We start from the raw sequence: 16,346 nt of genomic DNA, 5'->3' as shown, positions 1-16,346 counted from the left end.
GTAAAAATCCATTATGTTAATTATTGCTGAATTCAGTAAGGCACTGTGTAAACTATATTTCTATGATGTTTGAATTTTGTATACCTTTGGATTGTATGTGTGTGTGTGTTTAAAGGCAAATAGTTTAACAATAGGTTCCTGTAATATTTCAAAATGCTATGGTAACACAAACAGTGGTTGTGTCAATAAGAATGGAATGTACAGACTGATGCAGCCATTGTGGAGAACAGTATGGTGTCTCCTCAAAAAATTAAAAATGGAACTTCCATTTGACCCAGTAATCCCACTTCTAGGAATGTATCCCAGGAAAACAGAAACAAAAATTAGAAAGGATATATGCACCCCTATGTTCATAGCAGCACAATTTACAATAGCTAAGATTTAGAAACAGCCTAAGTGCCCATCAGCAGATGAATGGATTAGAAAACTGTGGTACATCTACACAATGGAATTCTACGCTGCTGAAAAAAAAGAAGGAATTCTTACCATTTGCAAAAGGATGGATGAAACTAGAGAGCATTATGCTAAGCAAAATAAGCCAGTCAGAGAAAGATAAATATCACATGTTCTCATTTGTGGAATATAATGAACAACATAAACTGATGAACAAAAATAGAACCAGAGACATAGAAGCATCGAACAGACTGTACAACCTATGAGAGAAGATACAGGTGATAACAGTATTTAAAAGAAAAACAATAGACTTAATGACTTGTAAACTAGAGAATGAAGGGAAGAGATGAGGGCAAAGATCAGTCTGTCAACAGGAAAAATAAAGGTGAGTTCTGTGTCCCACAACTGCAGATGAAGTTTGTTTTGCTCATTTAAACTTCTGAATTTGACAAGAGCCTTTAATAGTCCTATTCTTAAAGTTTTACAAAGATAATGATATTTCCCAAAGCGAGCAGAACATGGGTATCTACACTAATAAAAGAGAAATATGCAAATTGACCATACCTCCGCAACGCCCATCAGCCCATCAGGAGTGAGTATGCAAATTAAACCAACAAAGACGGCTGGTTAATTTGCATATGCATGCACGGAGCAGCCGGGTTGGGCAGGATGCCTGCTATGAGGGGGAGGGCAGGGGGCGGAGGGAGCTACAGGAGCAGCGCTCTGGCCTGGAGCGAGGACTTGCAGGCTCCCGGGCAGCGGGGAGCAAAGCCAGGGGAAGGAAGGCCTATTCTTGCATGAGTCTTCGTGCAATGGGCCTCTAGTTCAAAATAAGATCCCACAACCACAGCAGAAAGTGAAAATGGAGACAAGACCATCTGATTTCTCATTTCTTTGTGGAAATAGAGGTCAATTCTTTAACAAAATGTTAAATTGTAAAAGCTTAATTATTTTCAGAACTTTAAAAAAATAGGTTTGATTCCAGCATTTGTGGCAAAACTAAGGCTAAGGGTTCTACCGGTCTCTGTTTTGGGTGATCTTAAGTGAAATCAACTAATCTGCATTCCTGTGGGATGAGATGGGCCTCTACACACTGCTATCTCTAGAGAGGGGCAAGGTATATGGACCCCAGCAGAGCACTCCCACCTTTAATACTAGTTCCTGGAAGCCATTGCTTGGTCTCATTCAAAAGAAGCATAGGCCAAGGTGAGTCTTCTTTCAACCAATGGCAACTTCTACATGACTTTGGACAAATCACTTAGTTTAGTTGTGTTTCAGTTGTCTCATGTATAAAATTAAAATTTAAATATCCATTCTACCCATTAGGTGGAATAGTTGAAAATATCAGAGTTACAGAAGAAAATTTGCCTCATATACTTTAAATTACTATTTATATGTCTAGTATGCCATTATAATTTCTAAAAATTATTTCCTAGAGGATTAACTGAGTTATTTTGGACATAATACCAAACATTAATAGTACACATAGGATGTAAATCTCTCAATAATTTTTCTACCTCATGCAAAAGAAGACAAAGAAAACTTAAGTGTTGGTTGAGTTATGAGAAAAACCCAGAGTTGGCTCATTACCCAGATCCATCAGCCACATACCTGAAGTATTAATAATAATTGACCTTTGACAGTATTCATTCAGTAAAATGTAACAATTTTAATTTTCCAAATTTCTTTGAGGAATGTGAAGATTACTTTGCTGTTAATATTAATTGCCCATAACCTGCCACTAAGGTTAACTGTTGACTTTGTGAAATGGAGTAAGTTTAATGTTTTAATGTTTTCCAGTTGCCAAAAAAATTTCAAGTGAATATGGCTTGAAGCGTTTGTCAGTAGGAGACGCTTTGCGTTTCGTGTTAAGCAGCCAACCAGACACAGAGCTGGCACTTATGTTAAACTGGCATCTTCATAAAGGATTGACAGTACCTGATAAACTGGCTATTCAAGCCTTAGAAGTATCTCTGATGCACAGTGCATGTAATACCGCAGGGTAAGCGGGGAACTGGAGGGGGCGGTGGACTAGTTCAAGAAATTACTCACTGGAATTTAAAACACTTGTCTTTAATAGGGTCTAAAGCTCTTGTAAAAGGTGTGATCTGCTTGTCAAACTTTGGGTACCTATATGGTCACATATTTTAGTTTTCTATGAAGCTAAATCTTGGCTTGAACACTTACATGCCAGAATAACAAGTTGGCCACTTGACTCTGCAGCAACCCTGAGTCGTCCAAAAGTCTCTGGGCTTTGACATTCCCATTGACTGGTGACAACTGTCCTGATCTAGCTCTGGGGGAGAAGAGATATTACCACACTGCTTCATAGTGTGACCTCCACAACCCAACAGAGCTTCGTACTGCCTCCTGGAGTGATGGAGAAGTGGCCCTCCCCTGGCACGGGAGCAGTGCCCCTTCCCTTAATGCTTCGTTTGGACAGGAGGGCTGTCTGTGCTTGAGCTATGCCTTCAGTTTACACTCCTCTGCTCAACCATTGCTCCCTCAGTGCAGGCACTGGTCACACCCAGTAGTAAAAGACGGGGGAGCCTAAGGCCCTGCTCTTGAGCCCAGGTCACTGACCTAGATTCCTGCTTTACTCCAAGTTGTTTTATGTTAAGGAGTCTCTTTACCCTTCCTTGCAACTGGTGCTTAATCAAATCCTTGGAGAGTTCTCCTAATTTCAGTTATGAGGGAGCAGATTCTGGAATGTGGATATCCTGTAACTATGTATCAAAGGAGTCTTTTTCTCCTCAGAGAAGATCCTGGGGTTTAGGCAAATTGAGTTACTCCTCCCTGGAGGTCAGCTTTGCACACAAGAAATCTCAGTAAGAGCAATTCCAAAGTTTTTCTATTTTACCTTAATACCAAGAGATTGACTACCTATTTTCCCGAATTTCCCCAATCCTGAGGGCCCCTCAAGTGACCCTTCACAGGAGAGAGAAATTGAGCTACTCTCCATTAAAGACAATGACAAAGACACCCCCATACATTCTGTTAAGCTTGCGTGGCTAGGTTAATTTACGCTCTGCTGGGCCATGAAACTTGGAACTATTTAGTGGCTATAGAGTTGGCTGGAGAGTATTGAAGGAAAGCTTCCTGTGACTTACTCCAAACTATCCCTTCCTGATGACCATCAGCCAGCATCTCCCTGACTTTGGGGGCCACTCCTCCCAGAATTTATGAACAACCTTTATTCCTCCTCCAGTTTGATAGTAACACTCCCATTATTTCAAACTGTTGGACTAACCAATTCTCCTTCATTTCTGCCCAGTGGCATTGTTACAGAAGACCGGAGAAAAACCAAGCAACGCTTAGAGAAAGGGGAGTTACATTTTATTATAATTATGAGCAGGCCCAGAGAAAAATGTGTCTTTCAAATTCTGAGCACCCCCAACATGGAGGAAACTTTTTCTGTTTATATTTTTTCTAGCTCTTTGTCTCCGAAATTTGGAATGAGACTTCTGGGCCTTCTGAGAAAGAAGGCCTGCGTTCTGGGAAGGAGCCATGAGACCATATCTCAAGGCCTGGCCTGGTGCCAGCACTGACAACTCTGTCTGGGGCATAGTTTATGGCCTCTCTGGAATGGGAGTAGTCTTATTTTCCTTATTATTTAAGCAAGCAAGTGTTTACAGAAGCCAAACTAGCAGGATTAAAATTTCAAACAGCAGTTTTTATATAAGATGGATGCTTCAGCATGATGGGTCCTGCGAATGATTCTCTCCCAGAAATATAGGGCTTCTCTCACCAACTCTTCATCTCCCCTTCCATACACTCTAGCCTCCTCAATTGAATAACACAGTTTTTAAGGTATTATGTTATCTCTCAAATCCTGCCAAAACCTAGCTCTATGATGCTAAGTGTATGAGTTCAGAGTGGTGTGCCTGTGTATGCTGTCCTTCTCCTGAGCCTTGAGCTAAGATAAAAAATATAGAGATAGTCCAGTCAGGTGTGGCACATGCTTGGGTTGTAGGCTCAATCCCCGGTTGGGAGCATGCAGGAAGCAGCCGACCAATGATTCTCTCTCATCATTGACATTTCTATCTCTCTCTCCCTCTCCCTTCCTCTCTGAAATCAATAAAAATATTTTTTAAATTTAAAAAATAGAAATAAAAAAGAGTGGAGTGCAAAGATGATAGGTTACATAAGGAAGAGCATAGAGCTACTCATAAAGAGATAGACTTGTCTGGTAGACAGAAAGGAAGGTATGAGAGAAAAGAAATCTGAAATTTTTATTTTCATGTTTCTCCTTGTTAGTGTTGTCATCGATGGATATCCTGTAACCAAGTATCAAGTGAGTCTTTTGGAGGCCGGGTCAATCATCCCCCTGATCATCTTTGAGTTGGATGTACCTTCCAAGGAGATTTTCAAAAGATTGCTCCTGGAAAAAAAAAAGGAACAAAGGTAATGGATGTGATGAAAACCGTGATTAATGAATGAACTTTAATCATCCAGGAAAAAAAGTATGTTTTAAACAGCGTTTTCCATTCCTTCTCTGTTTTTCCATTAGTTTGCCTTATCCATTACACAATAGCTCACAGATTATAGCTGTCAAGAAATCCAAGTACCACAAAAATATTACTGAGATTAGGCAATATTACCAAGAACAACATCAGAACTGGTATGTGATTGATGGATTTCACAGCAAATGGTGGGTATGGAATGAAGTCATTACAAATGTTAAAATGGTGAATAGATACATGCAGATATACCTGGAAAGAATAAAAGAAGGTAAGAAAACAGTTAAATAACTGTTAAAATAGAATAAAATATGAATTTAAAGTCTATATACATGGCTCATGTTACTATAATTCATTCAATTTGAATATTTGTTACCACATTTTTAATCAGTATTTTAAATACATAGTAACATCCAATTTTTGTGTGCATATATATTTGTTTTAATAAATGACTATCATCTTTGAGTGCCTGTGTGAACCTAGCATATAAAATTAATGCATAGTTTTCCACTAGAAGAGTTCATGGTGTTTGGGATGCTATGTAAGAAGCTATTTTCAAGATTGCCAGTTATTGAGGGCAGTAATCTGTGGAGTGACACTTGTCAAAATTTTGTTTAGAAATCAAGAATTAAAGTTATCCTTACTATTTACATTCATTATGGTATTATTTAAATGTTGAGTCTACAAAAAATTAATTCAGCACAAAATGTCTTTTTATCTATAGTTGGAATCCATGAAAGAAAATGGTTGATTATATATTCCTATACGTTTCTTGATTTTTCTCCCAAAAGACACAAAATAGAAGAAAAGTTATCTATGCCTGATTATCTCTAAAAAACAGTGACTCCAAACAGTTCATCTGTAGGGGTTTTCAGAAACATCTGCTTAATGACTTTAACTTTAGAAACTATAGAGAAGATATAAAAAGGTATGAGAGAGCAGCAACATGACTAAGAGAATCTTGTACAAGAAAAACTGCAGTGAGATACTGATGATAATTGTATCACTGAATCTGACTTACTTTGTTATTTGGGCATAACCAGTATCTCTGGTTCCTGTTGGTCTGCAGATTGGGAATGGTTTTCACCTGAGTATTATAAGACATGACGATAAGCCCTAGCTGGTTTGGCTCAGTAGATAGAGCATCAGCCTACGGACTGAACAGTCCCGGGTTCGATTCCAGTCAAGGGCACATGCCTGGGTTGCGGGTTCGATCCCCAGTAGGGGGCTTGCAGGAGGCAGCCAATCAATGATTCTCTCTCATCATTGACATTTGTATCTCTCTCTCCCTTCCTCTCTGAAATCAATAAAAATATTTTTTTAAAAAGTATAAGACATGAAGATAAGAATGCAATCGAAGGAAGAATTTTTAGAAACCTATTACCAATAAGTTTTAGATAGCATCACCCTAGTAATACATTCCACAACAGACTTTGAAAGCAAAAATCATGCCTCATTTATTTTTCTGTTACCTTATTTTCCCCGCCCTGCCTTGGATTAGGTCCTCATTCTAGTGAAGTATTGGGAAGAAAACTCTTAAACTTGTCCATTTAAGGAACTTGGGCTTTTAAAATAGACTCCTTAGGATAAACCTAGTCCCTTTTGGATAAATGTTTCTTCACTTTTGGGTGGCATCTGGGTGTAGGGGGAAGTTTGTGTTAGTAACATCATGTCAACAAACTATTTGCACTTCCTAAAATCTGTCCATAGAAAAACAAAAAATATGAAGCAAATGTATATATGTGAGTGGATATATATATATATATACACATGTACATATATGTGTGTATATATTTTAATAACATATATAATTTATAATAGCTAATAATTAAAAACAAAATATCCATTAACAGATAAATGGTTAAGTAAACTATGTGTATATTTATACAATGGGGAATACTATGCATCAATTTTAAAAATTAAGTAAATCATATAATTGATATGGAAAGATGTCAAAGACCACAACTAACTGATGATAAGGTTTACAGTATAGTGGCATAAGCATACTATACACAAAAAAAATACACTTGTGTACTTTGCAGAGAAGGTCTGAAAAGGATGCAAACAACAGTGATTACCTCTTAGATGGAACTGTTAGGACAGAGGTGTGAAGAGAAACTTTTACTTTTTACTCTATTTTTCAGAAATATAGAATGTGTGTGCATTTGTATAATGCTGTGTAATTGAAGTTATTTTAATTTTAAAAATCATTGTGTTTTCTACGAAAAGATGTATGCATACTCATAGTTAACCTCTTGATAATAGGGAAAGCTGCCTGTATTGACAAGTTATGCATCACACCTCAAGAACTGATTTCCCGCCTGGGCGAGTTTGGACAGTTCTGCCCTGTCAGCCTGGCAGAATCATATGAACTAGTTGATTGCTCTGAAATGGAGACCTTGGAACTTGCAGCAGAATTCAGAGGGCATTATTATAAAATGGGTTCTCGGGAAAAACTGGATGTAAGTTTATTCCTAACTCCCAATATGTACTAGGGAAAGAAAATTCCTGTCTGAGAATTCATCGTATCTGACAATGGGGAATACTATGGGGAAGAGGTAGGCACAGATGTGAACAAGGAGCTGGGCACCAGGAGCCTCACTGAACCTGTGGCTTTGGGACCAATGAGGCAGTTCAGAAGCCAGTCCTGAGACTGCATCCCAAACATATTTTAGCACAAAGTAGATGTTCAGGGTCAGTGATGGGACCTCAGCCTGGGCCAGCTTAACAGGTAGGGAGACCCAACGGTGAGCGTCACCAATGGAGGGGATGCTTGCTGAGCCACAGGAGAGCACCAGGGGGTAGGATTCAGCTCCAAGACTGCAGAAGGGAAGTCAAAGTCAGTAGAAATGAGCAAGGTTTCCTGTGTTTTAAATTTATTTCTGTCACTAGAATTCTCTAATATACCTTATTTTTCCGTTTAATGGAACAGAATGCAGATTTATTCTAATGTTATAAATGGTTGGTAGTTGAAAACGAACCAGATGCCTCTGAACATTTTCTTTGCCTCTGAAGAATTAGAGTTTTTTTTATCACTTAATTTAGGAGGCGTCCTTTCTGCTTATTTAAATGATAATCATGAATTTAAAAACCGGAAGAACGTGCATCTGTTCTGCCCCTCCATTTTATAGAGAGGTAACTGAAGCAAAGGGCATGCACGTAGTTCATTATACTGCAGGACAGGGAGACAGGTGGGCAGGGACAGTGTGCTCTCCGGTGCCTGGCACATAGTAGGAACTCAGCAAATATTTTTGTATGAATGGATGAGCAAGCGAGTAGATTAGGAGAGACCTTACATGCGATCACTTGGGAGTATTACTGTAAGGAACTTCCAGCCAGGGAAGGAGTTATGGTAGTGCTAAAAGCAACTCTTAGATAGTTTGAGGAACCAAACATTGCTTCTGAAAATGGAGGGAGTACTAGGAGGGCCTCAGTGGGTTTTTGGTTGGCAGGGTATTCCTGGTTTAAATGGTCTTATTGCTGTAATCCTGTCTTTATAGAAATTTTTGGAGAACCCAGAATTATATGTGCCTCCATTAGCACCTCATCCACTCCCATCTGCCGACATGATCCCCAAGAGGCTGACACTGTCAGAGCTGAAGAAGCGGTTCCCTAAGTGTGCTGAGCTCCACGGCTACTGTCCTGTGACCTATCAGGATGGAAACCAAAGGCAAGTCCTCGTGGAAGCACAGGATGAGTGACATCTCTACTCGGAATAAGTGGTTCATATAACAGTCTTAACTTTGTGGCCAAAACGTCACTACTGTTTAACTGGAAAATATTCTTTCTTGAGTTGCATAGCTAGAGAAATAAAACTATTTGACATTTTATTTACATAGTCCTGCATATTAATTATACTATAAATTTTTTTTGTCTTTCAGATATGAAGCCCTAGTACCTGGGAACATTAAGTATGCCTTAGAATATCGTGATCGTATATACATTTGTGAGAGTAGTGAAAAACTTGAGAAGTTTTTGAGGTGAGACCCTTCACTAAGTCATATATTTCTTGATTATCTTCTTATGTTCAGAGTACCATGATGGGATAGATATGTTTCCGCACGCATACGTACACATATACATGCATATGCACACACACACATACACACATATATATACATGTATGATAGTGAACAAGGTCTGATCCCTGCTGTTCCAAAGCCTGAGGCTCAGAGGTAAGAGAGACAATAAGTACCTGCTAAGAAAACAGAATGTGATGGGGTTTAGGGTGGGGAAATACCAGGAGTTGTGGGCAAGTGTAGCCTGAAAGTCTGACTAGATTGTCTCTTTGTGAATGAGGAGTGGAGATTGACTAGGTAAAAGAAAAGGGACAGGCTTTAACCAGAGGGACCTACAAACCTGGCCCAAGTGATCACAGAGCTGCAGGAAATTCAGCATGGCTAGATGTGATGTGGAGAGGGAAAGGAGCAGGAGGGGCGGCTGGAGATAGTGAGCCGGGCCCAAGTGTGGAAGGTCAAGTACAATCACCATCAATCATTTAGACTTGATTCAATGGACATTCGAATACACTGACTGGTTTTGAGTGCTATAATCAAATTTGCTTTGGGAAGAGACCATCATTGGAACATTGATAATGGATTGGAGGCAGGAATACTAGTTATGAGGCTGTTGGAGTAACCCTGTCCATAATACTATAGCACGTTTGAGGTCACTCATGAAGGGTAAAGTGGGAAGATCAGCAGGCTTAGATCAAGCCCAGAGAAACACCAACAAACGAATGTCAGCAGAGCCTACAAGGGAGAATGAAAAGGAAGAGCCCACTGAGAGGTGAAAGGAGAGCCAGGAAGGGAGGCTCAGGAGGTGAAGGCAAGAGAGTCTCTGGGAGGGTGTGGCCAACAGGTGTAAATGCTGCTTGGAGGTAAAGCAAGACAGCATTTGAGAGTGTGTCAGATTTAGGTTATTAACAGGTCATCAGTGACCTTGGCAAGAATGGCTTCAGTCGAGTAAGGTGAGTAGTAGCCAATTACAGAGTGTCAAGGAGTGGGTGCGAGGTGATGAAATGAAGGCCTTGGCTGTAGCCCGGAGTTTACAAGCACAGATGTCTACAGTTCCAGGAAGGTGATGTAAGTGAGGGAAGCAGGTTGGAGGTGAAGCAACAGGAAGTGGTGGGGACTGCTGCCCACTCAGTCGCAGATGCCCCAATTAAAGGGGCAGCAGCTACTCATCTACTGACAGACATTTCTGTTTTTCACAAGAAGTTGGAAACCAAATTTCTATTAATTTTCTTCTGATTTTTAAATGTTTGTGACTGATTCAACATTTAAAAAAAAAGTTATATGTGGATCAAATCACATCTGCAGATGGAATCTGTGCAATAGTCTGTGATCTCTAGTGAAGTTCACTGTTTGAAGAAGTTTAACTGTAAAAAGAAAAGACATTAGTTGCTGGAAGAAATATGAGCTTGAAGGACTGAGGTGGTTTTTCTTTTTTTATTTCTTTTTTTCCCCCTAGTGGGGGAGGTTTGAGCATGTTTAAAGGCAGATGCATGGGAAAGAAATGCCAAAGGTGAGAGGGAGAGAGGAGTGCTATAGTGAGATACCTAGGGAGAGGGGAGAGTGGGGTTCCAAAGTGTGGGTGGAGAATGACCGGAGATGGGCAGGAAGGTTCACCATGCAAAGAGGAGCCTGTGTGGGGCTTTGCTGGCGATAAGCAGTTTAGATATCTTCTCTTCACAGAGCATGGCATCTGTGAGGGGGTTATTTGGGAGAGAAGTTTGAAGAGAATAAAGAAAATTGTATATAATTGCTGTGAAAACTGAGACTAGGTAAGCTAGGGACTGAGGCAAATGTGATGGTCATGAGTTTCTAAAAGCTCCAGTGGAGAAATGGGTAGTGAATGTATCTTTTCATTGTCTCTCCTATATCTACATACCTATATACACACAATGAGTCTATCTGTGAACATCATCTAATGAACCTTGTGTTTTCAGAATGCCACTGAAATACTGGAATCAGAAGCTTCCATACAAACTTCCCCCGTTAAAGGAACCAGTACATCTCACTAGTCTTCCTTTGCCTGGATATCTGGAACAGGTTCAGTTACATGATTTCCTTTCTCTCTCTCTATATATATATATACATTGAAAGAGTACAATTTTTAAAAATATATTTTTATTGATTTCAGAGAGAGGAAGGGAGAGGGATAGAGAGATAGAAACACCAATGATGAGAGAAAATCGTTGATAGGTGGCCTCCTGCACATCCCACACTGGGGATCAAGCCTGCAGCCTGGGCATATGCCCTGACCAGGAATCGAACTGTGACCTCCAGGTTCATCGGTCGATGCTCGACCACTGAGCCATGCCGACTGGACACAACTACCTCTTCTTTAACAGTAATTTTAATTTTAGTAATGATGAAAATTCAAGGCAGAGTTTTCTGATTTTAAGCTGCAAATCCACTTTAACCCATTTTGTTTATAGGTGCTTATGAAAAGATGTATGCAATATCTACTTTTCAAATACCTGCACTAAAGTGAAGAGAGAGTAGATTGTCATAAAATTATTTACATTTGACATGTGGTTTGGTTTGTATTTTGAATCTCAGTGTCTGTAAAACATTTTCTTATTTTGAAATGTATAGATCCAGTGTCCTAGAGATTTATTTCCAGCTTCAGAGTTGAGTTATAGTGTCTTTGAAGCTATCTACTGAAGTCACACTTTATTTATCTAAATATGAGTCTTTTTAAACATAGTAAAACTTAACAGCAGCCAACTACTGTTTCATACCTCTCTCACAAAAATTCTTAACCACTTTGTGTGTTTTTTCAACTCTCCTAGATATTTTGTTTTCAATCTGGTTTAATATCAAAATGTAAGATGAGGCTCACCCACAGAGGGTTTTCCCATAAAGGCCAAGTTTTATCAGGAGGACCTCAAACCTTATTTGCCTGCCCCAGGCTCTGGAATATTGACTGCAGTGACCTCTGTGGTCTTTGAGAGTCCTTGTCAGGTGGCCAGAGGTCCAGATAGTGGAGGCAATCTGGCCAGTTCTGAGTAATGGAAGCAGAGTTGGGCCAAGACAACTCAAAGCCCAGTGTCCCCTTCTTTTTTAATGTTGTGCTATGGAAAATGTCAAACATATAAAAATAGAGAGAATTGTGTAATGAAGCCCGTGTAGCTATCACCTCACTGGCACTACTAACCCAATTAATAATTTTCATTTTTCTTAACCAAACATATTTTGGCTTTCTTTTATGTTGGCTAAATGGTCATCTAACCATCTTCATAAGCTCCATTCCTAACCCCAGGAGATTATTAGAGGCAAAGAATAGACTCTTTATCTATTTGCCACTAAGAAAAGAAATCAAACTCAAATATACACGTAATTTAAATTGTTTCCTATCTGCAGGGTATCGCAACTTCTCTAATTAAAGCAATGAATGCTGTAGGATGTTTAAAGCCCAAATTTCCTTTCTTAAGTATAAAGAAATCTGCGCTACTCTATATAGCATTTCATCTAAAAGGTACGTCTTTTTTAATGATATACTACTCAGAAATAATTTAACACTAGTCCTACCTAATAATAGACAAATATGCAAATTGACCGTACCTTCACTATGCCCGCGATTGGCCAGGAGGCGCAGGGGGGCAGGACTCAGGGTGGCCGGGATGGCCGATTGGGCCGGCGGGATGCTGAGCTCGCGTCGCCAGCAGCAGCACGAGCTCAGCGTTTGCGCCATGGCTGTGCTGCGGCACAAAAGGGGCCTCTGGGGCAGCGAGCTCATGTCCCACCGCGGACCATCAAAAGCGGGGGAGCTGGGTGCCTGTCCGCTCAGGCACCAGGCCTTTCAGAAGCCTTCGCCGCGCCGGAGGCTTCTGAAAGGCCTGGTGCACCAGCGGACAGGCACCCAGCTCCCCCGTGATTGAAAGCGAAAGCGTGTAGGGGATCCTACACGTGCATGATTCAATCATGCACTGGGCCTCTAGTTGTAGTATATGTGATAAACAGGATTGTTGAGCTGGGTTGGTCTCTTGAATGGTGTGTGTGTGTGTGTGTGTGTGTGTGTGTGTGTGTGTATGTGTGTGTGTGTACAAATATTTTTACCAAAATACCAAAGCTTAATTTCTAGTTTTTAAAGCAGGGACTCTGAGTAATTAGTCAGCTCTCAAAAATTCATGCCACAGAGGAAGGTGAAAAGGCTACTATGATCTGAAATAGAATCATCACCAAATTTTGCTTGGGATTGGGATATCTTCTCAGCTCAATCACACATACAGAGTTCTCTTTCTCTGTACTTTAATGATTTACTAACCTAACAGAAAACATTCACAAGTCTGTGAAATTTTCTACAGCCTTTAATCCCAAAGGTTCTGAATATACAAGAAAAAAATATAAGAAGAAGATGGAGCAGTTTATAGAGAGATGTGAACTCATTACATACCTGAGTGCCCAGATGACCAGAAAATACAAGGAACCTCAGTTTAGAGCCATTGACTTTGATCATAAATTACAGACCTTTCTCTCTCTCAGAAATATAGACCCAGTTAAAGAATAGTTTGGTTGGTGACTGCAACCACAATCTCAAGAGTTATCTGAAAGGCATAGAGGGAAATCAATTGAAAATCTGGCCTTCTCGGACGGATGAACTCCCTCCTGAGTGAGGTACCATGGCTGCCAGACCTCCAATAGACTCAAAGCTCTGCCACCCAGGAAGGGGTGCTCTTCTGTAAGCATAAGTTTTAACATCATTTTAAAGTTTATTGCTCTTGGTCTGAAATTTGATGCTTTAACAAAATGGATATTCCATTTAGAATTCCATTTAGAATATTTTGGTAATTCATTTTACTTAATAAATCTGTTGTTCACTTTCCTTTTAACACCTGCAGTTGAAAAGTCAGTCTCTATTCAAGAATATTCAGTAAATGTTAGAAAGCTTCAAGAAACAAAATTAACATTGATATCAATAAGATAGGAATATTGGTTACACTTTTGAAATAAGTTGTTTGTAAATTTTATGAACCTAAGATGCCTTATCATTTTCCCAACAAAAATAAATGGATTTTGAGATAACTAAATGGCTGCCTCTTTTCTTTTTAAGTATTCAAGAAGGCATGCTGTATTCATTATTTATAATTCGAAATCACCTGGAGTTTTGAGAAGGATGAAATCTAGAGTCTTACATGACATTATCAAGAAGTATATGCAAGAGGAAAAGTTACTAAATTGAATTTAAAGTTACTAAAAAATAAGATTATCAGTTTTTCAGCAGTAGCATAAGAAATCTAGAATGTGAAGTAACGAGACTGGTTTTTTAAAAAATAAAAAAAGCAACCTGTATAATCTTAGGTAAATCAATTTCTCTGAGCCTTTGTTTCTTAATCTCTAAAATTACAGATTTAGCTCTTTTCAGCTTTATCAAGGTATAATTGACAAATAAAATCATATGTACTTAAAGTGCCCAACGTGGTCATTTTGATTTGGGTATACATTGTGAAATATTTACCACAATCAAGTTAATTAACACATCCATCATCTCACAAAGTTACTTTGTGTGTGTGTGTGCGCGCGCGTGGATGCACTTAGTACACTTAAGAACCAAATTTCAAGTATGCAGTACAGTACTGTTATCTATAGTCACCAATGTAATTGAGTCACTTTGGTATTGGTGAACAAATAGACAAGTCAATGTTAACAGAGAAGCCACCAGAAATATACTCAGATTAATATAGTCAATTGATCTTTAACAAAGCAGCAAACTGAACATCCACATACAAAACAATGAAACTAGACACAGACATTTTACCTTTCACAAAAATTAACTCAAAATGGATCACAGATCAAAATATAAAATGCAAAACTATAAAACTCCTGGAAGATAATACAGGAGAAAATCTAGATAACTTTGATTATGGCAATGACTTTTTAGATATCTCAGGCATGAAGCATGAAAGAAATGACTGATAAGCTGGACTTCATTAAAATGAAAAACTTCTGGTCTGCAAAAGACACTGTCAAGATAATGAGGAGACAAACTTCAGACTGGGAGAAAATTCTTGCAGAAGATATCTAATAAAGGACTGTTATTCAAGATATACAAAGAACTCTTAAAACTCAGTCAAATAACCCAGTCAAAAATGGGCAAAAGACCTGAACAGACACTTCACTAAAGAACATATGCAAATGGAAAATGGCATATGAAAAAAATGCTCCATACAAATATTTCATTAGGGAAATGCAAATTAAAACAATGAGATACCACTAGACACGTATTAGAATTGCCCAAATCGCCCACCTGGTATGGCTCAGTGGTTGAGCCTTGACCTATGAACCAGAAGGTCACGGGTTTGATTCCCAGTCAGGGCACATGCCTGGGTTGGGAGCTCCATTCCCAGTGTGGGGTGTGCAGGAGGCAGCCAATCCATGATTCTCTCTCATCATTGATGTTTCTATCTCTCTCTCCCTCTCCCTTTCTCTCTGAAATCAATAAAAATATACTTAAAAAAAAAAAAAAGGCCGAAACCGGTTTGGCTCAGTGGATAGAGCGTCGGCCTGTGGAGTGAAAGGTCCCAGGTTCGATTCCAGTCAAGGGCATGTACCTTGGTTGCGGGCACATCCCCAGTAGGGGGTGTGCAGGAGGCAGCTGATCGATGTTTGTCTCTCATCGATGTTTCTAACTCTCTATCCCTCTAGTTTCCTCTCTGTAAAAAAATCAATAAAATATATTTAAAAAAAAAAAAAAGAATTGCCAAAATCCAGAACATGACCACCACCAAACACTGGCAAGGACGTGGAATAAGAGGAACTCTGATTCACTGCTGGTGGAAATGCAAAATGGTACCGTCACTTTGGAAGAGACTTTGATAGTTTCTTACAAAACTAAGCATCAAAATACTCCTTGGTATTTACCCAAATGAGTTGAAAACTGTTGTCTACACAAAAACCTACACAAAGATGCTTATAGTAGCTCTAGTCATAATTAAACTTAGAAGCAACCAAGATGTCTTTCATTAGATGAATGGATAAATAAATTGTGATACATCCAGACAACAGAATTTTCTTTCCCTAGTAAATATTTAGAGTTAGACATTAACTTGGATTTTCTTTATTTTCCTTGAAGCTCAGATATTCATTTTCTATTGTCATTTCTAGCTATCTTGTGGAAAGGTTTTTCATAATATTAACTTTCCATATTGTCAGAATCAGGCATCTTCTCCAATGAGAGTTGTCAGATTAAAACACATGATGTTCAGGTGAATTTGAGAGATCTCCCCTACTCCTGTGAACTATAGGGAACAACACTGCAGCTACGACTATTTCTTTAATAGTCTATTGAAGAAAAATTCTGAAAGTCTGAAGAAGAATTTTAATCATAGTAGTCAAGAATTAAACCAGACACTAAACTCATTACATACTTAATCTTGTTTGCCCCACAGCAACCCAACTTAGTAGGCACTAGTGTTAACATCTCCAATTTACAGGTAAGGTTTAAAAAAAGAAAAAGTTGAAGCCCAGCAGGCGTGGCTCAGTGGTT

The 16,346-nt window shown here is 39.1% G+C and overlaps 1 protein-coding gene across 1 annotated transcript in view; it reads left to right on the top strand.

The window, feature by feature from the left end:
* Positions 1–13,875, top strand: part of AK9 (adenylate kinase 9) — a 110,540-nt gene extending 96,665 nt beyond the window's left edge. The window contains exons 33-41 of the mRNA XM_054722063.1: positions 2,194–2,395; positions 4,651–4,797; positions 4,904–5,124; positions 7,119–7,315; positions 8,354–8,523; positions 8,735–8,833; positions 10,804–10,906; positions 12,224–12,338; positions 13,168–13,875. Coding sequence (XP_054578038.1) covers positions 2,194–2,395; positions 4,651–4,797; positions 4,904–5,124; positions 7,119–7,315; positions 8,354–8,523; positions 8,735–8,833; positions 10,804–10,906; positions 12,224–12,338; positions 13,168–13,370 — 1,457 coding nt within the window. The 3' untranslated portion in view covers positions 13,371–13,875. The remainder of the gene's footprint in view (positions 1–2,193; positions 2,396–4,650; positions 4,798–4,903; positions 5,125–7,118; positions 7,316–8,353; positions 8,524–8,734; positions 8,834–10,803; positions 10,907–12,223; positions 12,339–13,167) is intronic.
* The last annotated feature ends 2,471 nt before the right edge of the window (positions 13,876–16,346 follow it).

This window comes from Eptesicus fuscus, chromosome 10, assembly GCF_027574615.1.
Source record: "Eptesicus fuscus isolate TK198812 chromosome 10, DD_ASM_mEF_20220401, whole genome shotgun sequence".
In the NCBI taxonomy this organism is placed as follows: domain Eukaryota; kingdom Metazoa; phylum Chordata; class Mammalia; order Chiroptera; family Vespertilionidae; genus Eptesicus; species Eptesicus fuscus.
This window is presented reverse-complemented; position numbering and strand designations above follow the sequence as displayed.